General features: G+C 40.1%; 1 protein-coding gene across 7 annotated transcripts in view; it reads left to right on the top strand.

The window, feature by feature from the left end:
* The window catches only part of ASH1L (ASH1 like histone lysine methyltransferase), a 237985-nt gene that overhangs the window by 73442 nt on the left and 141110 nt on the right, over nt 1-23433 (top strand). For all 7 annotated transcript variants that reach the window (XM_063626691.1, XM_063626693.1, XM_063626692.1 and 4 more), the window contains one exon: nt 12574-17137. In XM_063626691.1, the coding sequence (XP_063482761.1) occupies nt 12574-17137 (4564 nt within the window). The remainder of the gene's footprint in view (nt 1-12573; nt 17138-23433) is intronic.

Here is a 23433-nt window from a genome sequence, read left to right as displayed (position 1 = left end):
TTTTTTTTTTGAGACATAGTCTCTGTTGCCCAGGCTGGAGTGCAGTGGTGCAATCTCGGCTCACTGCAACCTCCGCCTCCTGGGTTCAGGTGATTCTTCTGCCTCAGCCTCCTGAGTAGCTGGGATTGCAGGCACGCGCCACCACGCCCAGCTAATTTTTGTATTTTTAGTAGAGATGGGGTTTCACCATGTTGGTCAGGCTGGTCTCGAACTCCTGACCTCGTGATCTGCCCACCTCAGCCTCCCAAAGTGCTGGGATTACAGACGTGAGCCACTGCGCCCGGCCTCTGAGCACTTATTATTTTCCCGAGTCAGTTGGTCAAATCCTGCCACTCTGGCATTCTTTATGCTCCTGTTAGTAATTTCCTCACTTTAGTCATTACTAAAATGTTAGCTGATGATCGCAGCATAACCTAATTGCCTAATTAATTTTGTTAAGCCCTCTCCTAGTATTCAGTTGCTGTTTATCCCATAACACTTGCCACCTTCTAACAAATAATAATCTTTAAAAGTTTTTTGTGTTTTTTCTTTACTGTCCTTCTCTCTGCAATTGTCTGTCTTTTCCTTGACATATCCACAATGAGTAAGTACCAATAAATATTGTTGAATGAATGGTCAGGTCATATACCTCTTCTTCATAAAATCTTCCAATGGCTTCCTCTTTCTTGGACTGAAAAATGTCCATTTTCCTACCACCTGCCACATTACTCTTTTCTTGCTTACTCTAGTACTGCAAACCTGGATTCTTTATTGTTCTTTAAACAGACAAGCTCCTGGCTCAGGGCCTTTGCTTTCTTGGTTCCTGTTTTTTCCCCACATACCTACATGGATCCATCTTTGTCTTTCACCTCCTTTTCATTTCTGCACAATTGAGTTTTCAGTCAGAACTTTCCTGACAGCCTGTTTTAACATCGTAAATTCTTTCCATCCCTGGTCTTTTCAATTCCTCCATGCTCTGATTTTCTCCATAGTGCATTTTATCATCTGATATACCAGATATTTTACTTATTTTCTCTACTTTGCTCATGCATTACAATGACATCTCCATGGAGGAAGATGTTTTTGGATTTTTTTTTTTAACTGCTGCCTCAGTGCTCAATAGTAGTTACTTATTAAATACTTGCTGAAAAAATGAAATTTATTTTTATTTATTTTTTTGAGATGGAGTCTTGCTCTGTCCACCAGGCTGGAGTGCAGTGGCACGATCTCAGCTCACTGCAACCTCTGCCTCCCTGGTTCAAGCTATTCTTCTGCCTCAGCCTGCCAAGTAGCCGGGATTACAGGGACACACTTCCACACCCAGCTTTTTTTTTTTTTTTTTTTTTTTTGTATTTTTAGTAGAGATGGGGTTTCACCATGTTGGCCAGGCTGGTCTTGAACTCCCAACCTCAGGTGATCCTCCTGCCTCAGCCTCTCAAAGTGTTGGGATTACAGACGTGAGCCGCCATGCCCCCCCTGAAAAAATGAATTATTGATGAAGCAAGAATTTAATATTATAAAATAAAATCAAGTGTTCTTGAATACTATCAGTTATAGTTAGAAAGTATTCTATAACAGCAAAAAGAATTTATTAATAAAAGAAACAGCAGAATCTATGAAACTTAGAAATACATTTAACAGCACGTTTAGGATTTGTATAGATAAAATTATAAATACCCAGAAACACGAAAAAGCTTGACTAAATACGTTTACTTTATTATTGTAAAGCTAAAGTTAATGTTGAGATATGTTTTTCTACATTAAGATACAAAGTTAAAGCCATGTGAGGTTTTTTAAAAAGTTCAATCACATCTCAAGTTTATGAGGAAGTATACATATGGAAAAATAGTCCGATGAAAGGGTTGTTAAAGTAGTGGTGATATTTGCACAATTCTGTAACTATAGTTAAAAAAAAAAACCCACTGAGTTGTCCACTTTAAAAGGGTGAATTTGGTTGGGTGCAGTCGCACATGCCTGTAATTCTAACACTTTGGGAGGCTGAGGTAGCCAGATCGCTTGAGCTCAGGAGTTTGAGACCAGCCTGGGCAACAAAGTGAGAGTCTAATCTCTAGAAAAAATTAGCCAGGCATGGTGTTGCATTCCTGTGATCCCAGCTACTTGAGAGGCTGAGGTGGGATGTTGGCTAGAGCCTGGCGGGGCAAAAGTTGTGGTAAGCTGAGATTGACACTGCACTCTAGCCTGGGCAACAGAACCAGGCCTTGTCTCAAACAAAAACAAGGTGAATTTTATGGCATGTGAGTTAAATCTCAGTAATGTTGTAAATAAAATAGAGAATTTCTATAGGAATACAAGAAAAAAAAAAACCTAGTTGTTTTCAAGTATTCAAACGTTATTATGAAGTTATAATATCCATATATTAGTGGCACAAGAATAAGCATAAATATGAATGAAACAAAACCTTAAGAACTTAGAGGAAGATCCAAATATGAATAAGAATATGTAATAAGTATGTTATTACATTACATTAATTATAAATAATCAATGGGCATGAAATGAGTAATGTTCTTAGAACAATGAACAAACCTTTTGGAATAAAGGCTGCTTCCCTACCCCCAGATTATATTTTTAGAATTTAACATGGCAAATAAAGTAAAAACAAAAAGAAACCAAAAGATAATTAATTGAAAGTGTAGTGAAGATTGTCATCTTTAGGAGGACATGATTTTTCCAAGTATAAGAAAACAAGACTGGGCGTGGTGGCTCGTGCCTGTAATCCCAGCAGTTTGGGAGGCCGAGGCTGGCATCTGAGGTTGGGAGTTCGAGACCAGCCTGACCAATATTGAGAAACCCTGTCTCTACCAAAAATACAGAATTAGCCAGGCATGGTGGCACATGCCTGTAATCCCAGCGACTCGGGAGGCTGAGGCAGGAGAATCGCTTCAACCTAGGAGGCAGAGGTTGCGGTGAGCCAAGATTGTGCCATTGCACTCCAGCCTGGGCAACAAGAGTGAAACTCCATCCAAAAAAAAAAAAGTAAACAAAACGATATTCCACCTTAGGCTGGAATATATTTTTTCGTGAATGAAAAAAAGAGAGCTGGGTGCAGTGACTCACGCCTGTAATCCCAGCTCATTGAGAGGCTGAGGCGAGTGGATCGCTTGAGGTCCAGAGTTTGAGACCAGCCTGGCCAACATGGTGAAACCCCATCTCTACTAAAAATATAAAAATTAGCCAGGCGTGGTGACGGGTCCCTGTAAACCAGCTACTCGGGAGGCTGAGGCGCAAGAATTGCTTGAACCCAGGAGACGGACGTTGCAGTGAGTCGAGGTTGAGCCACTGCACTCCAGCCTGGGTGATAGAGCTAAACTCAGTCTCAAAAAAATAGAGAGGAGAAAAAAAAACAAAACAAAACAAACCTATAAAGTTAAAGAGACTATTTTATTTAATACAGTGATTAAGAACTTTAGTTTTGAAATCAGACTATGTTTAAATTATTTCTTAATCATTTACAGGTTAAGTGACCTTGAGCAAGTTAGCCAATATCTAAACCATTCTTTAATCTTTTAAATGAGGATAGTTATAGTAATTTCACTATATGGTGGTTGTAAGGAATATGTGAGGTAATTAGTACAGTTTTTCATAAGTATGTGAATACATAAAAGATTTTGGCCAGGCACAGTGGCTCATACCTGTAATCCTAGCACTTTGGGAGGCTGAGGCAGGAGATTGCTTGAGGCCAGGCGTTCAAGACCAGCCTGGGCCTTTCACTTTTTAATAAAATTTTTAAAAAACTTTTGTTTAAGATTTTAACTTCAAGAAGAATAGTAGGTGAAAGACAGCTGGTAAATTGGGAAAAATGTGCAACATGTGAGAAACAAAGGAGTATTATATTAAGGGCCCATCTAAATTAGAAATGACCTCCACAATTTAGAAAAATAATACGGAGCAGGATCTTGAACAGCTTTTCACTGCAGGAGAAATACAGATGGCCAGCAAAATCACGTGAAAAGACATTTAGAACAATAGATAAGTCAAATGTAAACAGAAATGCAATAAAGTCTTTTTTTTTTTTGGAATCAGAGTCTCACCCTGTCTCCCAGGTTAGAGTGCAGTGGTGTGATCATGGCTCACTGCAGCCTTGACCTCCTGGCTCAAGCCATTCTCCACTTCAGCCTCCCATGTACCTGAAACTACAGGCATGCACCACTGTGCCCAGCTAATTTTTGAGATTTATTTTTTGTAGAGAAGGGGGTCTCCCTATGTTGCACAGGGTAGTCTCAAACTCTTGGGTTCAAGTAATCCTCCTGCCTCAGCCTCCCAAACTGTTGGGATTACAGGTGTGGGCCACGAGGCCTGGCCAGAAAGAGTGTGTGTGTGTGTGTGTGTGTGTGTCGTAGTCTGGCTGTGTAGGCCAGAGAGAGAGAGAGAGAGAGAGAGAGAGAGAGAGTGTGTGTGTGTGTGTGTGTGTGTGTGTGGTAGTCTGGCTGTGTAGCCCAGACTGGAGTGCTGTGGCGTGATCTCTGCCCACTGCAACCTCCGTCTCCTGGGTTCAAGCGATTCTGCCTCAGCCTACCCCAGAAGCTGGGATTACAGGCATGTGCCGCCACTTCCAGCTGTTTTTTTTTGTTGTTGTTGTTTGTTTTTTTTTTTTTTTGTATTTTTAGTAGAGATGGGGTTTCACCATGTTGGCCAAGCTGGTCTGGAATTCCTGACCTCAAATGATCCACCCGCCTTGGCCTTCCAAAGTGCAAAGATTACAGGCATGAGCCACCACGCCCAACCCTGGATGTCTTTATATAAGGTTGTGACATCTTAAATAATGACAATGGGAATAAAAAGTCTTTCTTGGCTGGGCATGGTGGCTCACGCCTGTAATCCCAGCACTTTGGGAGGCTGAGGTGGGCAGATCACGAGGTCAGGAGATCGAGGCCATCCTGGCTAACACGGTGAAACCCCATATCTACTAAAAATACAAAAAATCAGCCAGGCATGGTGGCGGGCGTAGTCCCAGCTGCTCGGGAGGCTGAGGCAGCAGAGTGGTGTGAACCTGGGAGGCGGAGCTTGCAGTGAGCCAAGATGGCGCCACTGCACTCCACCCTGGGCAACAGAGCGAGACTCTGTCTCAAAAAAAAAAAAAAAAGTCTTTCTTACATGTCATTGTCTAGTGTGTAACTAATGCATACACCCTTTGGCTTTGTAATTTCACCTTTAAAAATTTACCTGAAGGGAGTAATTGAACAAGTATGCAAAGAAAAATGCAATTGGATGTTTACCACCTTGTTATTATTTTTATTTATTTTATTTATTTATTTATTTATTTATTTATTTATTTATTTATTTATTTTGAGATGGAGTCTCCCTCTGTCGCCCAGGCTGGAGTGCAGTGGCGCAGTGTCAGCTCACTGCAAGCTCCGCCTCCCAGGTTCACACCATTCTTCTGCCTCAGCCTCCCGAGTAGCTGGGACTACAGGCGCCCGCCACCACACCCGGCTAATTTTTTGTATTGTTAGTAGAGACGGGGTTTCACTGTGGTCTCGATCTCCTGACCTCATGATCCACCTGCCTCGGCCTCACAAAGTGCTGGGATTACAGGCGTGAGCGACCGCACCAGGCCTATTTTTTTTTTTTTTTTTTGAGACAGAGCCTCGGTCTGTCTCCCAGGCTGGAGTACAGTGGCACAGTCTCAGCTCACTGCAGCCTCTGCCTCCCGAATTCTAGTGATTGTCCTGCCTCAGCCTCCTGAGTAGCTAGGATTACAGGCACGTGCCACCACACCCAGCTAATTTTTTTGTATGTTTACTAGAGACGATGTTTCACCATATTGATCAGGCTGGTCTCAAACTCCTGACCTGATGTTCTGCCTGCCTCGGCCTCCCAAAGTGCTGGGATTACAGGTGTGAGCCACCGTGCCCAGCCTACCATATTATTTATAGTAACAAAAAGCCAGAAACTGTTTAAGTACAGTCAGTAGGTGGTTGATTTTATGAATTATGAACTATTGTGAAACCGCTGAATTTAACATCTAACTCTTCCTTTATTTACACATAAAGGTGTCATATCATTTAAAGCAAATGGGCTACAAAACAGCAAGCATTGTTGGCTCCATTTGTATAAAAGAATGTACACTTGTTTATTTTGATGTATACGGTAAAATATCTGAAATATAAAGTCTTTATTCATGAAAGATACTATTTATACTTTGGTTCTTTTTTTTAAATGAGAGTATTTTATATTTGGAATAAAGCTATTTTTCTGTTGGAAAAATTACATGCTTAATGTCATGTTTTAATACAGCATCTTTTTCAGTGCCTAATTGATAATATGCTCTCAAAGTGATACCTCTTATCAGTCATTTTAAAGGGTTCTTACAAATGTAAGAGGATAATATCATCAGTACCAAATACAGTTTTCAAAATCTTTTTTTTTGTGTGTGTGTGTGTGACAGAGTCTTGCTCTGTTGCCCAGGCTGTAGTACAGTGGTGTGATCTCGGCTCACTGCATCTTCCGCGTCCTGGGTTCAAGCGATTCTCCTGCCTCAGCCTCTTGAGTAGCTAGGACTACAGGCATGTGCCACCCTGCTAATTTTTTTTTTTTTTTTTTTTTGTATTTTTAGTAGAGGCGAGTTTCATCATGTTGGCCAGCATGGTCTCACTCTCCTGACCTCGTGATCTGCCTACCTCGGCCTCCCAAAGTGCCGGGATTACAAGCATGAGCCACTGCACCCGGCTTCAAAATCTTAATGTCTCATTCATTTATTTTATATAGTATCAGGATTTGGAAGAAAAGATTTTTGAAACCAACATCAAATTATCTGTGTGCATTATTTAGTCATAGACCATTTACTGTGGGATATGAACTCTGTTTTAAACTGCTTTTAATTTCTCTCAGATATTTATTTCAGGTAAAAGTGAAAAACCAGGCCAGGCACAGTGGCTCATGCCTGTAATCCCAGCACTTTGGGAGGCTGAGGCGGGTGGATCACGAGGTCAGGAGTTCAAGACCAGCCTGGCCAAGATGGTGAAACCCCATCTTTACTAAAAATACAAAAATTAGCTGGGCCTGGTGGCGGGCTCCTGTAATCCCAGCTACTTGGGAGGCTGAGGTAGAGAATTGCTTGAACCCGGGAGGCGCAGGTTGCAGTGAGCCGAGATGGCGCCACTGTGCTCCTGCTTGGGCGACAGGGCAAGACTCCATTTAAAAAAAAAAAAAAAAGTGAAAAACCAGGGTTGAACACATTCATTAGCCAATTAAGGAAGCTGAATATGTTTCTACTTTACTTTTAGACAGAATTTAAAAAATAACTTCCTATTGAAGTATAACATACATATAGAAAAATACCTATCATAAATGTAACAACTCAGCAAATTTTCATGAACTCAGCCATATCGGACAACCAGCATTCAGATTAAGAAATGTGTTTGCCAGGTGCGGTGGCTCACCCCTGTAATCCCAGCACTTTGGGAAGCTGAGGGAAAATCACTTGAGCCCAGGAGTTCGAGATTAGCCTGGGCAACAAAGCAAGCCCTCATCTCTACAAAAAAAAAAAAAAAAAATTAGCCAGGCATGGTGGCTTGTGCCTGCAGTTCCAGACTTGGGAGGCTGAGGTGGGAGGATCACTTAAGCTTAGAAGTTCAAAGTTATAATCAGGTCACTGCACTCCAGCCTGGGCCACAGGGTGAGACCCTGTCTTAAAAAAAATAAAAAAGTAGTATGACATTGCTAGCACCCAGTAAGAACCCCTTGGGCTTCTTTCTCATTACTGTCCTTACCATGAGTAACAATTTTTTTGATTTTTAATGTCATAATAAATGTTTCCTCTTTGTGGTCTTTATATAAATGAAGTCAGAGTAGGTACTCTGTTTTTCTGGCTCCATTAATTCAGCGTTGTTCGTGAGGCTTTTTGTTTGTTTGTTTGCTTTTGAGGCGGAGTTTCATCCTTGTTGCCCTGGCTGGAGTGCAATGGCATGATCTCAGCTTACTGCATCCTCCGTCTCCTGGGTTCAAGTGATTATCCTGCCTCAGCCTTCCGAGTAGCTGGGATTACAGGCATGTGCTACCACACCTGGCTAATTTTGTATTTTCAGTTCAGACGGGGTTTCTCCTTGTTGGTCAGGCTGGCCTCGAACTCCTGACTTCAGATGATCTGCTTGCATTAGCCTCCGAAAGTGCTGGGATTACAGGTGTGAGCCACTGCACCCAGCCAGAGTTTTTTTTTTTTTTTTTTAAACTGTAATACATGGTATTGCGTGTAATCATATTTTACATTTTTAAGGATAAGTTTTAAAATTGGAAGTGTCATTTTCAGGCATAAATATGTTTAAAAATATTTAAAACAAACTGCTTAATATTTGTTTTTAAAAGTATAAAAGTAATGAGAATTGTTTTTTGTTTAATTTTTAATTTTTGTGGATACATAGTGTATTTATGGGATACATGAGATGTTTTGATATAGGCATGCAGTGTGTAATAATCACATCATAGAGAATGAGGTATTCATCCCCTCAAGCATTTATCCTTTGTGTTGCACACCATCTAGTTATACTCTTTTAGTTATTTCAAAACGTTCAATTAAATGATTATTGACTGTAGTCACACTGTTGTGCTATCAACAGTAGGTCTTATTTATTCATTCTTTCTATTTATTTTTTTATTTTTTGTACCCATTAACCTTCCCCACCTCCCTGGGATCCTTTAATATAATGTGAAGAAAGTATGTGGGGTTTATTTAATTTTCAAGTTAACATAAGTCTGAGTATATGAGACTGTCAAAGCCAGTTTGCCCTTGGGCAAAATTATAAGGTCCAGTCCAAAAGAAGAGATAGTTCCCTTTATTCTGAGTCAATCAAGTACCGGATGTATTGTGTTCATTTTTAGGTGCCACATGTAAAGAGGGATATTTACAAACTTAAAACACTTGCATCAGAAAATGACCAGAAAGAAGTGAAACTGTTGAGTCAGGAAGTTAAATATTTTGGTTGAGTTCAAATGTCTGACAGCCATTGGGAAGAAGAGGAATTAGACTTACTCTGTGATTTTTAGAAAGTGAGACTTGGACCAGTAAGTGAAAGTTGCAAAAAAATATATTTCACTTTACTCTTAGGAAGAACTTTTTTTTTTTTCAATAGACACATTTCATTATGGGAAATTTAATACAAAAACATAGTGACTAGTTTGAAGTGAAGATACTAGAGTTATATATCTGTCACTAGGATCATCTTTTGTATTTCTTGTCTAATACTTGGAAACAGTCATTTCTGCAGGAGTGCTGATTCATTTTAATGGGAAATGGTTTTAGAGACCACGGTCTTGAGGTGTTCATTGCTAATGGGTTGTCGATGTTTGTAGGCATTTTAATGGATAGAGAGGTAGATAGACTTCATATATTTTTAATTCTGTCTTAAAAGTATAACCTTTTACTTCTTTGATTTTATAGTTGTATGTTTTTTGCTTCTAGCATTTTGGTTCCTAGTGATACTCACATGATTACTTATTTTATGTATGTATCTGTTAGTCATCTATCTGTCTAAATTCAAAATTACTATACTCTATGTATTACCAGTAATATGCTCACTGAGGGCAATTTACCACTTTCTTTTGCTAGGCAAGATGGCTTGTGCCTGTTAGCCCAACTACTCAGAAGGCTGAGGTGGGGGAGGATGGCTTAAGCCCAGGAGTTGAAGGCTGCAGTGAGCTATGACTATGCCATTGCACTCCAGCCTGGGTGACAGAGCAAGACCCCATCTCTTTAAAAAATAATAATAATAATAATAATAAATAGAGAGGTAGAGGTTCTTTGGTTTTTGGTTTTGGGTTTTTTGTTTGTTTGTTTGTTTGTTTTTTGAGACGGAATCTCGCTCTTTCGCCCAGGCTGGAGTACAGTGGTGCTCTCTTGGCTCACTGCAACCTCCCCATCCCAGGTTCAAGTGATTCTCCTGCCTCAGCCTGCTGAGTAGCTGGGACTACAGGCATGCGCCACCATGCCCAGCTAATTTTTGTATTTTTAGTAGAGATGGGGTTTCACCATAGTAGGCTGCTCTCAAACTCCTGACCTCAGGTGATCCACCCGTCTTGGCCTCACAAAGTGCTGGGATTACAGGCATGAGCCACTGCACCCGGTGGTTGGTTGGTTGGTTTTTTTTTTTTTTTTTTTTTTTTTTGAGACACAGCATCACTCTGTCACCTAGGCTAAAGTGCAGTGGTATGATCTTCGCTCACTGCAACTTCCCCCTCGCAGGTTCAAGCAATTCTCATACCTTAGCCTCCCAAGTAGCTGGGATTACAGACGCCCACCACCATGTCCGGCTAATATTTGTAGTTTTAGTAGAGATGGGGTTTCACCATGTTGGCCAGGCTGGTCTCAAACTCCTGACCTCAGGTGATCTGCCCACCTCGGCCTCCCAAAGTGGTGGGATTACAGGCATCAGCCACTGCGCCTGGCTGGCTTTCTTGTTTGTTTTTTGGGTAATGTTTTGAGATTTAGGATGTAGATTCTCAATATTGTGTTTTATAGTAATTCAAAATAATTATTTTTCATATACTTATATAACTAATTTTCTATATATTGAGTAGATGAATTTCTTTTTTGTTTGTTTGTTTTTGAGACAGAGTCTTGCTCTTTCGCCCAGGCTAGAGTGCAGTGGCGCAATCTCGGCTCACTGCAACCTCTGCCTCCCAGGTTCAAGCGGTTCTCCTGCCTCAGCCTCCCGAGTAGCTGAGATAACAGGCATGTGCCACCATCCCCAGCTAATTTTTGTATTTTTAGTAAAGGTGGGGTTTCATCATGTTAGCCAGGCTGGTCTCGAACTCCTGACCTCAGGCAATCTGCCCACCTCAGCCTCCCAAAGTGCTGGGATTACAGGCGTGAGCCACCATGCCCAGCCTGTTGCTTTTAATATTTGGAGGTTTGGGATGCTTTCCTTTATTATATATAACTTTGTTTCATAACTATGTAAAACACTTCCAAACTAAAAACCATAAAGTTAGATGCATAGAGGTCTAGCTTCTAGCCCTGTTTACTTTCCCATAAGTCACCATTTTCGCTAATCTTTGGTTCATTCCATTTTAAAATATAATCGATAGGCATATATATATTTATATTCTTTGTCCCCATTTTCTTATACAGAAGGTATATTATATGTATAAGGCATAGCATAGGATATTATAACCATTGTTCTCCACCTTGCTTTTTTTCATTTAATAATATATCCTGGAAATCACTCCATAGCACTATAGTGATATCTCTTCCTACTCCTCCTACTTTTGTTTTTGTTGATAATTTCTCAGTATTCCATTGTACAGATATACCTTATTCAGCCAGTTTCCTGTAGATAATTGTTTGGATTTTTTTAGGGTTTTTTTTTAATATTAAAATAGTGGTGCATTTTGGACCCTTGTGCAGACATTATATTTTCAAGAGTATATCTTGGTAGACCCTCAAAGTAGGATTTCTGGGTCAAAGGATGTAGTTAAATGCATATGGAATTTTTCTAGTTTGTAACTAGATTGTAGCATTTTCCATGCAGTACATTTTCATACATGCTTGAATTTGGTTTTATGTTTTCTATCCTGTTTCATTGGTTTGTTTGTCTTTTCATTTGTCACTTCTGTACTGTTTCAGTGATTGGGGCTTTGAAAAATGATATTTGGTATGGTTATTACCTGGCTTTTGTACATTTTAGGTTTTTCTAGCTATTCTTGCATATCTGTTTTCCCCATTGACTATTATAATCAATTTTTCTAAATGCCAAAGAAATCTGTTGGTATTTTTATTGAGATTGCATTAAATTTATAAATTTGCTTAGGGAAAATTGTCGTCTTTATGTCTTCCTATCTACAAACACAGTATAACTTTACATTTGTTCAGTTCTTTCATGAGTATTTTATAGTTAGGAAGAACTCTTTAGTGGTTATCCAAAAGTAAAACAGACTATTGTGTGAAGTAGTGAATTCATTTCTAGAGTATATAGTGAGGATTCATGAATTAGACAGCAGTTTACGGTAAATGACTTAAATGTTACTTCCCACTCTAAGATTTTATATAAAAACACATTCTGAAGAAAATATGAATTTTTAAATTGTCTTTCCTATTCCACATTAAGAGAGAGCTCCACTGCTCACTCAAGACCGTAATTGAGAATGAGTTATAAAAGAGTAGAAGTAGGTTAGGGATTGTCTTCTACAGGTTTAGAACCATTTAAGTCAGTGAAGGAGGTAGGCAGTAAACTATTATTTTAGATGAAGACCATAGGATACTGTAGCTAAAAATAACTTTCTTTTCAAAAATGGTACCTTCATATGCTTCATTTATATTTACCCAGACAAAAGTAAGATGAAAGTAGACTATTGATTTGCCATTTAAAAAATGTCGAAAATATCAGGGATATTTCTAAAGACCCACTAATATATAGTTTTATTGTGTTGAAAGTCAACAAAGATAATATACCATGATAGCCTCTAGTGTAGCAGCAGACGATCTAACATACTGTGACATTAGTATAATATTAGGTTTTTAAAAAACATCTGTTGCCTATTGTATATCTGATATGTGATCCATTAGTTTGTTGGATTGTTAAGCTAAGCTAAAGTGGTATAAGGTTTACTCCCTCTTTAACTTTTTTCTTGTTCAAATTTTAGGACCCTTCAAAGTTGTACAAGAAAGCAGATGATGTTGCAGCCATTGAATGCCAGTCTGAAGAAGTCATCCATCTTCATTCACAGGGAGAAAACAATCCTTTGTCTAAGAAGCTATCTCCAGTACACTCAGAAATGGCAGATTATATTAACGCAACACCATCTACTCTTCTTGGTAGCCGGGATCCTGATTTAAAGGACAGAGCATTACTTAATGGAGGAACTAGTGTAACAGAAAAGTTGGCACAGCTGATTGCTACCTGTCCTCCTTCCAAGTCTTCCAAGACAAAACCGAAGAAGTTAGGAACTGGCACTACAGCAGGATTGGTTAGCAAGGATTTGATCAGGAAAGCAGGTGTTGGCTCTGTAGCTGGAATAATACATAAGGACTTAATAAAAAAGCCAACCATCAGCACAGCAGTTGGATTGGTAACTAAAGATCCTGGGAAAAAGCCAGTGTTCAATGCAGCAGTAGGATTGGTCAATAAGGACTCTGTGAAAAAACTGGGAACCGGCACTACAGCTGTATTCATTAATAAAAACTTAGGCAAAAAGCCAGGAACTATCACTACAGTAGGACTGCTAAGCAAAGATTCAGGAAAGAAGCTAGGAATTGGTATTGTTCCAGGTTTAGTGAATAAAGAGTCTGGCAAGAAGTTAGGACTTGGCACTGTGGTTGGACTGGTTAATAAAGATTTGGGAAAGAAATTGGGTTCTACTGTTGGCCTAGTGGCCAAGGACTGTGCAAAGAAAATTGTAGCAAGTTCAGCAATGGGATTGGTTAATAAGGACATTGGAAAGAAACTAGTGAGTTGTCCTTTGGCAGGTCTGATCAGTAAAGATGCCATAAACCTTAAAACCGAAGCACTGCTCCCCACTCAGGAACCACTTAAGGCTTCTTGTAGTACAAACGTCAATAATCAGGAAAGTCAGGAACTTTCTGAATCCCTGAAAGATAGTGCCACCAGCAAAACTTTTGAAAAGAATGTTGTACGGCAGAATAAAGAAAGCATATTGGAAAAGTTCTCAGTACGAAAAGAAATCATTAATTTGGAGAAAGAAATGTTTAATGAAGGAACATGCATTCAGCAAGACAGTTTCTCATCCAGTGAAAAGGGATCTTATGAAACCTCAAAGCATGAAAAGCAGCCTCCTGTATATTGCACTTCTCCAGACTTTCAAATGGGAGGTGCTTCTGATGTATCTACGGCTAAATCCCCTTTCAGTGCAGTAGGAGAAAGCAATCTCCCTTCCCCATCACCTACTGTATCTGTTAATCCTTTAACCAGAAGTCCCCCTGAAACTTCTTCACAGTTGGTTCCTAATCCATTACTTCTAAGTTCTACTACAGAACTGATCGAAGAAATTTCTGAATCTGTTGGAAAGAACCAGTTTACTTCTGAAAGTACCCACTTGAATGTTGGTCATAGGTCAGCGGGTCATAGCATAAGTATTGAATGTAAAGGGATTGATAAAGAGATAAATGATTCAAAAACTACCCATATAGATATTCCAAGAATAAGTTCTTCCCTTGGAAAAAAGCCAAGTTTGACTTCTGAATCCAGTATTCATACTATTACTCCTTCAGTTGTTAACTTCACTAGTTTATTTAGTAATAAGCCTTTTTTAAAACTGGGTGCAGTATCTGCATCAGACAAACACTGCCAAGTTGCTGAAAGCCTAAGTACTAGTTTGCAGTCCAAACCATTAAAAAAAAGAAAAGGAAGAAAACCTCGGTGGACTAAAGTGGTGGCAAGAAGCACATGCCGGTCTCCAAAAGGGCTAGAATTAGAAAGATCAGAGCTTTTTAAAAACGTTTCATGTAGCTCACTATCAAATAGTAATTCTGAGCCAGCCAAGTTTATGAAAAACATTGGACCCCCTTCATTTGTAGATCATGACTTCCTTAAACGCCGATTGCCAAAGTTGAGCAAATCCACAGCTCCATCTCTTGCTCTCTTAGCTGATAGTGAAAAACCATCTCATAAGTCTTTTGCTACTCACAAACTATCCTCCAGTATGTGTGTGTCTAGTGACCTTTTGTCTGATATTTATAAGCCCAAAAGAGGAAGGCCTAAATCTAAGGAGATGCCTCAACTGGAAGGGCCACCTAAAAGGACTTTAAAAATCCCTGCTTCTAAAGTTTTTTCTTTACAGTCTAAGGAAGAACAAGAACCCCCAATTTTACAGCCAGAAATTGAAATCCCTTCCTTCAAACAAGGTCTGTCTGTGTCTCCTTTTCCAAAAAAGAGAGGCAGGCCTAAGAGGCAAATGAGGTCACCAGTCAAGATGAAGCCACCTGTACTGTCAGTGGCTCCATTTGTTGCCACTGAAAGTCCAAGCAAGCTAGAATCTGAAAGTGACAACCATAGAAGTAGCAGTGATTTCTTTGAGAGCGAGGATCAACTTCAGGATCCAGATGACCTAGATGACAGTCATAGGCCAAGTGTCTGTAGTATGAGTGACCTTGAGATGGAACCAGATAAAAAAATTACCAGGAGAAACAATGGACAATTAATGAAAACAATTATCCGCAAAATAAATAAAATGAAGACTTTAAAGAGAAAGAAACTGTTGAATCAGATTCTTTCAAGTTCTGTAGAATCAAGTAATAAAGGGAAAGTGCAATCCAAACTCCATAATACGGTATCAAGTCTTGCTGCCACATTTGGCTCTAAATTGGGCCAACAGATAAATGTCAGCAAGAAAGGAACCATTTATATAGGAAAGAGAAGAGGTCGCAAACCAAAAACTGTCTTAAATGGTATTCTTTCTGGTAGTCCTACTAGCCTTGCCGTTCTTGAGCAAACAGCTCAGCAGGCAGCTGGGTCAGCATTAGGACAGATTCTTCCCCCATTACTGCCTTCATCTGCTAGTAGTTCTGAGATTCTTCCATCACCTATTTGCTCTCAGTCTTCTGGGACTAGTGGAGGTCAGAGCCCTGTAAGTAGTGATGCAGGTTTTGTTGAACCCAGTTCAGTGCCATATTTGCATTTACACTCCAGACAGGGCAGTATGATTCAGACTCTTGCGATGAAGAAGGCCTCAAAGGGGAGGAGGCGGTTATCTCCTCCTACTTTGTTGCCAAATTCTCCTTCACACTTGAGTGAACTCACATCTCTAAAAGAAGCTACTCCTTCCCCAATCAGTGAGTCTCATAGTGATGAGACCATTCCCAGTGATAGTGGAATTGGAACAGATAATAACAGCACATCAGACAGGGCAGAGAAATTTTGTGGGCAAAAAAAGAGGAGGCATTCTTTTGAGCATGTTTCTCTGATTCCCCCTGAAACCTCTACAGTGCTAAGCAGTCTTAAAGAAAAACATAAACACAAATGTAAGCGCAGGAATCATGATTACCTCAGCTATGACAAGATGAAAAGGCAGAAACGAAAACGGAAAAAGAAATATCCCCAGCTTCGAAATAGGCAGGATCCGGACTTTATTGCAGAGCTGGAGGAACTAATAAGTCGCCTAAGTGAAATTCGGATCACCCATCGAAGTCATCATTTTATCCCCCGAGATCTTCTGCCAACTATCTTTCGAATCAACTTTAATAGTTTCTATACACATCCTTCTTTCCCCTTAGACCCTTTGCACTACATTCGAAAACCTGACTTAAAAAAGAAAAGAGGGAGACCCCCTAAGATGAGGGAGGCAATGGCTGAAATGCCTTTTATGCACAGCCTTAGTTTTCCTCTTTCTAGTACTGGATTCTATCCATCTTATGGTATGCCTTACTCTCCTTCACCCCTTACAGCTGCTCCCATAGGACTAGGTTACTATGGAAGGTATCCTCCCACTCTTTATCCACCTCCTCCATCTCCTTCTTTCACCACGCCACTTCCACCTCCTTCCTATATGCACGCTGGTCATTTACTTCTCAATCCTGCCAAATACCATAAGAAAAAGCATAAGCTACTACGACAGGAGGCCTTTCTTACAACCAGCAGGACTCCCCTCCTTTCCATGAGTACCTACCCCAGTGTTCCTCCTGAGATGGCCTATGGTTGGATGGTTGAGCACAAACACAGGCACCGTCACAAACACAGAGAACACCGTTCTTCTGAACAACCCCAGGTTTCTATGGACACTGGCTCTTCCCGATCTGTCCTGGAATCTTTGAAGCGCTATAGATTTGGAAAGGATGCTGTTGGAGAGCGATATAAGCATAAGGAAAAGCACCGTTGTCACATGTCCTGCCCTCATCTCTCTCCTTCAAAAAGCTTAATAAACAGAGAGGAACAGTGGGTCCACCGAGAGCCTTCAGAATCTAATCCATTGGCCTTGGGATTGCAGACACCTTTACAGATTGACTGTTCAGAAAGTTCTCCAAGCTTATCCCTTGGAGGATTCACTCCCAACTCTGAGCCAGCCAGCAGTGATGAACATACAAACCTTTTCACAAGTGCAATAGGCAGCTGCAGAGTTTCAAACCCTAACTCCAGTGGCCGGAAGAAATTAACTGACAGCCCTGGACTCTTTTCTGCACAGGACACTTCACTAAATCGGCTTCACAGAAAGGAGTCACTGCCTTCTAATGAAAGGGCAGTACAGACTTTGGCAGGTAAGAGGGTTATTTTGTTACCTGTTGTTTGTTAAAGAAATAGGTTATTTTCCACAGGTGCCTGATAAATGTAGATGAACTTTTAATATATATATCTTTTTTTTTATAAGTGTATTTTGAAATCTCAGTACTCCTTTTCCTTAGATTGAAGAAGTAAGGAATGTCTGTATTATTTTTTTGTTTTGAGAAGAGCTATTATTGTCAAAAAGAAAAAAAGAAAGAAATATACATAACTTTTGGAAACCAGGAAAAATCATTCATCTTTTTTATGTAGACAGGCTATTACACAATTTTTTTTTTTTTTATTACACAATTTTTATAAAGACAAATGGCTCCATAGATCTGTTAGTAGTATGCAGGATTTCCCACCACTCCCTGCCCCCACCACCCCAAGAGGTAAAAGGTAATGCTGGAAGGATTTTTAATGTATATTAATCCAGTAGTTGTGAATGCATCTTTGTTACAGGAAGAATATGTTATTAGTACTGTATGTCTCATAATAAAAATTCCAACATTGGACATTTTCAGCATTGTAAAATTTAACTGAATATTCATTCAGACTTCATTTTGCAGAGTACCTTTTGATGTCTTCATAAAAGCTGCTTCAATTAGATAGAAAAAAAGAAATCTGGAAAATGCATTTGTACATTTAGAAAGAATTGTACATCTTTTTCTCTCTTAATTGTACACCTTTTAAGAATTGAGAAGATAGAAAACAAAGAGTAAGCGTTTGCCACTCGAATAAAAGAAGTTCTTTGTGAGAGATCTTAAGCCTAAGAGTTTGTAAAATAACTCTAGGAAGTCCATAAACCCTCTGATGTTGTAAGTAAAATTACGGGTATGTGTGTTTGTGTATCTTTTTTAGTGATAATCTAGAAAAATTTCATCAGATTTTCCAAGTAAATTCTCTAAACCTCAGTATATTCTCTAAACCTCCTATATAATGGGATTTGTAGGGGTATTATGAAAAGTAATCACATAGTAAGCATGCGAATGTTAGTTATTATTATTATTCCCCTAAAAGATTAAAAACTTGTGCATTAGGCCAGGCTCGGTGGCTCACACCTGTAATCCCAGTGCTTTGGGAGGCCGAGGCGGGCGGATCATGAGGTCAGGAGATCAAGACCATCCTGGTTAACACGATGAAACCCAATCTCTACTTAAAATACAAAAACATTAGCCAGGCATGGTGGCGAGCGCCTATAGTCCCAGCTACTCAGGAGGCTGAGGCAGGAGAATGGTGTGAACCCCAGAGGCGGAGCTTACAGTAAGCCGAGATAGCACCACTGCACTTCAGCCTGGGCAACAGAGCGAGACTCCATCTTAAAAAAAACAAAAAACAAAAAAAATCTTGTGCATTAGGGAAAAGATAAACCCCTCAAATACAAAGAGTTTTTGTTCCTCATTTTCATTATTCATGAACTTTTGAAAAATTAAAACTTGGTGGGGTATCTGAGTGTTCCTTAGCTTTTAACAGTGTTTATTTATTAATTTTTTTTTATTTTGAGATGGAGTCTTGCTCTGTTGCCCAGGCTGGAGTGCAATGGTGCAATCTCGGCTCACTGCAACCTCCGCCTCCTGGGTTCAAGCGATTCACCTGCTTCAGCCTCCTGAGTAGCTGGGACTACACGTGCATGCCACCATACCCGGTTAATTTTTTGTATTTCTAGTAGAGACAGGGTTTCACCGTGTTAGCCAGGATGGTCTCAAACTCCTGACCTCGTGATCCGCCCACCTCGGCCTCCCAAAGTGCTGGGATTACAGGCTTGAGCCACTGCACCTGGCCAGCTTTTAACAATGTAAAGAGAGAAAAAGTCTTATGCCTAGGTCCATTCAACAAATAGTTTATTTAATCAATAATAGTTATTGAATATCAGGTATTTACCAGGCATTCTACTTTGTGGGCCCTTGTTACATAATAGAGAATGAGGCACACAGGTTCATTGAGTCATGGAGATTATAGTAGAGGAGGTAGATAATAAACAAAAAAATCACATTATGTGTTGTTAAAATTGTGATAAGGACTGTAAAAGGGAGAGAGTACAGCATGAAATGGGGAGCCTAACCCAGAGAAGTCTTTCCTGAGAAAGTGATCCTAAACTGAGACCTGGCAGATGTGCAGCATTTAACTGGGTAAACAGACTCATTCGTTATTCATTCATTTACTGGTTCATTTATTGAATTCCTAAAACATATAGGACTATTCTAGTCACTGGCATATAAAATAGTAAACGCCTGATATGTGACCTCATAATTTTCAGCTTAGTGAAGGAAGACAAACCGTAGAGTGATAAGCAAATAAATAATGGCTTAATTGAGAAAAATGCTATAAAGTTAATACCGTAGTGTTATGATACAGATTAAAGGGCTGGCAGAGGGGGATCTAATTAGATAGTTACTAGTTATGGGTGAGGATAAAAAGTTGAGACTTAAAGGATGTGAAGCCACAGTGAAGTCCAGGCACGGTGGCTCACGCCTGTAATCTCAGAACTTTGGGAGGCTGAGGTGGCCAGGTCACTTGAGGTCAGGAGTTCGAGGCCAGCTGGCTAACACGGTGAAACCCCATCTCTACTAAAAATACAAAAATCAGCCGGGCGTGGTGGCATTGCCTATAGTCCCAGCTACTTGGGAGGCTGAGGCAGGAGAATCCTTGAACCCAGGAGGCAGAGGTTGCAGTGAGCCCAGATCATGCCAGTGCAACAGAGTGAGACTGTATCTCAAAAAAAAAAAAAAAAAAAAAAAGCCACAGTGAAGAACATGTTTTAAGATTCTCAGTTGGGAAGGAGTTTAGATATTGGATAAACTGAAAAAAGCTTCATCGTGGTGAGAGAGGAAATACAGAGAGAGTAGTGAGAAATGTGGCAAAAGAAGAGGCCAAACAATGTGTTAAGGATTTTGGATTTTATATTAAGAACAAAAGACAAAGGAGTATTGATTTTAGGTTTGCATTTTTAAATGATGATTTTGCCTCCTGCATGAACACTGGATGGAGAGGATAAAAGTAATTTGAAGGAAACTGGTTAATAGGCAATTGCAGTAGTCTAGATAACATGATGGTGCTTAGATTAGGTTAGTGGTGCTTAGATTAGGTTAGTGGCAGGCTTATGTCTGAACATATGGGAGATTGAAGATAACATGCACTAAGAGAGAGAAGACTATAGGAGGAGCAGATTTAGAGGAGAACACAAGTTTTTTTTTTTTCTTTTCTTTTCAAGACAGGCTGTCACTCTGTTGCCCAGGCTGGAGTGCAGTGGCACGATCTCGGCTCACTGCAACCTCTGTTTCCTGGGCTCAAGCCATTTTCCAGCCTCAGCCTCCTGAATAGCTGGGACTACAGGTGCAAGCCACCAATGCCAGACTAATTTCTTTGTATTTTTGTAGAGATGGAGGTTTCTCCATGTCGCCCAGGCTGATCTCAAACTCCTGGGCTCAAAGGGACCCTCCTACCTTGCCCTCCCAAAGTGCTGGGATTATAGGCCCGAGTCACCACTCTGAGCCACTTTTTAATACATATAGTTTGAAGTGTCTGAACATTGAAGTGGAGGGTTTGAGAAGGTTGTTGGATATCTAGTTCTCAGGCTTAGTAGAGAAGCTTGGCCTGGAGATAAGAGCATTTCCTCTGAGTATTTGAAAAATTGTGTTTGGCAATATCATTCACTAAAAAGGGCTTCTGGGTGAAATAAAAGTTAGGAACAGACTCTCAAAAATCTGTGCAACTTTATAAGCAGAGCACCAAGAAAAATAATAATTTTCAAAAATAGCAGTTAAAAAGACATACTAGACCAGGCACAATGGCTCATGCCTGTAATCCCAGCACTTTGGGAGACCGAGGCAGGCAGATCACCTGAGGTCAGGAGTTCGAAACCAGCCTGGCCAACATGGCGAAACCTGTCTCTACGAAAATAAAAAAATTAGCCAGCAGTGTTGGTATGCGCCTGTAGTCTCAGCTACTCGGGAGGCTGAGGCAGGAGAATCCCTTGAACCTGGAAGGTAGAGGTTGCAGTGAGCCGAAATTGTGCCACTGCACTCCAGCCTGGATGACAGTGTGAGACTCTGTCTCAAAAAAATATATATATATATTGTTAAGACTAAATGTTTTAATAAATAAAGAGGCTGGGAATGGTGGCTAATGCCTGTAATCTCAACACTTTGAGAGGTGAGGTTGAAGTATCACTTGAGCCCAGGAGTTCAAGACCAGCCTGGGCAACATAGGAGCCTCCCATCTCTACAGAAAAATGTTTTTTAAGTTAGCTGGGCCTGATGGCATGCGCCTATAGTCCTGGCTACTCAGGAGGCTGTGGTAAGATGATCACTTGAGCCCGGGAGTTCAAGGCTGCTACTGTAAGCTGTGATCGTGCCACTTCACTCCAGCCTGGGCTGGCAGAGTGATACTCTGTCTCAAAAAAAAAAAAAAAAAAAAAATAGAAATACTACAATAAATATAGGCATTAACCTTCCAGGAAAAGATGAAGGTAGCTTGTAGGGATATAAAGAAGGGTTGAAGCTGCTCAACTGTAGGCATAGAAGGATGTCATTGGTAGATAAATGTAGCAATGCCAGACATAGCTGATTCTAGTGTATTGTACCTGTTTGTTTCTTTTGTACAAACATTGAGAGAAGCCACACAATAAAAACACTTGCAGAAAAGTCTGTTGCCAGTAGGAGCCAAGAGGAAGAATGTGGATGGATGTACATTTTGAACAGAACTACATTGCTTATGGCTTTCTTCATTTAGTTTGTGTTGGTGTACTCTTCGTTCAGCTGCTAGTTTTGTCCTGCAAAATATTTATGTGCTTTAAAAGTCGTGTATTAACCAATACACCTTCCATATTCTGGTATCATTCTTGTATTTAGCAATGATACAAGAGCTATTTAACTATACAGAAACACGTACAATAACAAAACATACTGTATACCTTTATGAATTTTTATATGTATAATCATGAGAGTAATGATATTTTCCTTGGGAGAGAATAGGGAGTGAAAAACAGCCTTGGGTAGCTCTGAGGAACTGCAGTATTTAAAGTAGTGCTTAAAAAACTGTCAGCTTTTGGCCCACATGTGATTCTTTGTGATGATCTCTACACTTTTTTAAAAATTGCTCATATTAAAAAATCTAGAAATTTTACATAAAAATGTGGAATTCTGCTTCTCAGAAAAATCAGAACATCTGGCAACAATTAGTCCACATTTCGTGGATAATAGTGGGGCTCAGTATTGGCAGGGCCCTTTTCATTGCTGCTTGTATTCTTTTGTTCGCCACAGTCCTCACTGTTTTCTGTTGTGTGTTGTATCTGACCCTCTTCAGCTATTTAAAGAGGGAACTTTTGGATTTGAGATCCCTAATTTCAGAGTCATGAGAAGGAGATTATAAAGGATGAGTAAATCAAGGTGAAGGTGATACGAGATGACAGGTTAAGAAGTTGAACGTATCATCTACGTGGACATTGAAATTACCCAAGAGGACAGTTACAGGAGTTGGGGTGAAAATGGTGGATCTGAACCTGGTTTCAGGGTCCTTGGGGAATGAGAAAGATAGCAGGGAAGTTTACGCAAAAGTATCTGTGTTAAGTACGAATTTGTCTTTTTAAAAATTTCCTTCTTTATTTAATTATTTGAGATGGAGTCTCTCTGTCATCCAGGCTAGAGTTCAGTGGCGTAATCTAGGCTCACTGCAAAACCCACCTTCTGGGTTCAAGCTATTCTCCTGCCTCAGCCTCCAAGTAGCTGGGATTGCAGAAGTGCACCACCACACTTGGCTAATTTTTGAATTTTTTGTAGAGTCGGGGTTTCACTATATTGGCCAGGCTAGTCTCAAACTCCTGACCTCAAGAGAACCACCTGTCTCAGCCTCCCAGAGTACTGGGATTACAGGTGTGAGCCACTGCACTTGGCTTTTTTTCTTCTTTATAAAATAACATACAGAAACCACTAAGACCTCTCTGAAGTCACTGCTCTGACACTAGTTCTCTATCACCAATTGGATGTTGTACAATTTAGTTCAATTCTGAATACAAATTACCTGAAGCTAGTGAAGACCTCAAGTTAAGAGCAAAGTTCATCATGAGACTGCAGATGCCAGTCACAAATTTTGGTGTTCCTGAGACATCCATACTTCTGCCTGGCCTGCTAAAAATTTGCAACTTCCTGCAACCCCCTCAATTTTGGTAACTTGTTAAGAGGACTCACAGAACTTGTGAAAGCACTATAGTATGATTACAGTTTTGTTACAAAGGATGCAGATCAAGAACAACTAGTTGAAGAGATACATAGAGCAGTGTTTGGTGCAAGAAGGG

Source organism: Symphalangus syndactylus, chromosome 12, assembly GCF_028878055.3.
Source record: "Symphalangus syndactylus isolate Jambi chromosome 12, NHGRI_mSymSyn1-v2.1_pri, whole genome shotgun sequence".
Taxonomy (NCBI): Eukaryota; Metazoa; Chordata; class Mammalia; order Primates; family Hylobatidae; genus Symphalangus; species Symphalangus syndactylus.
This window is presented reverse-complemented; position numbering and strand designations above follow the sequence as displayed.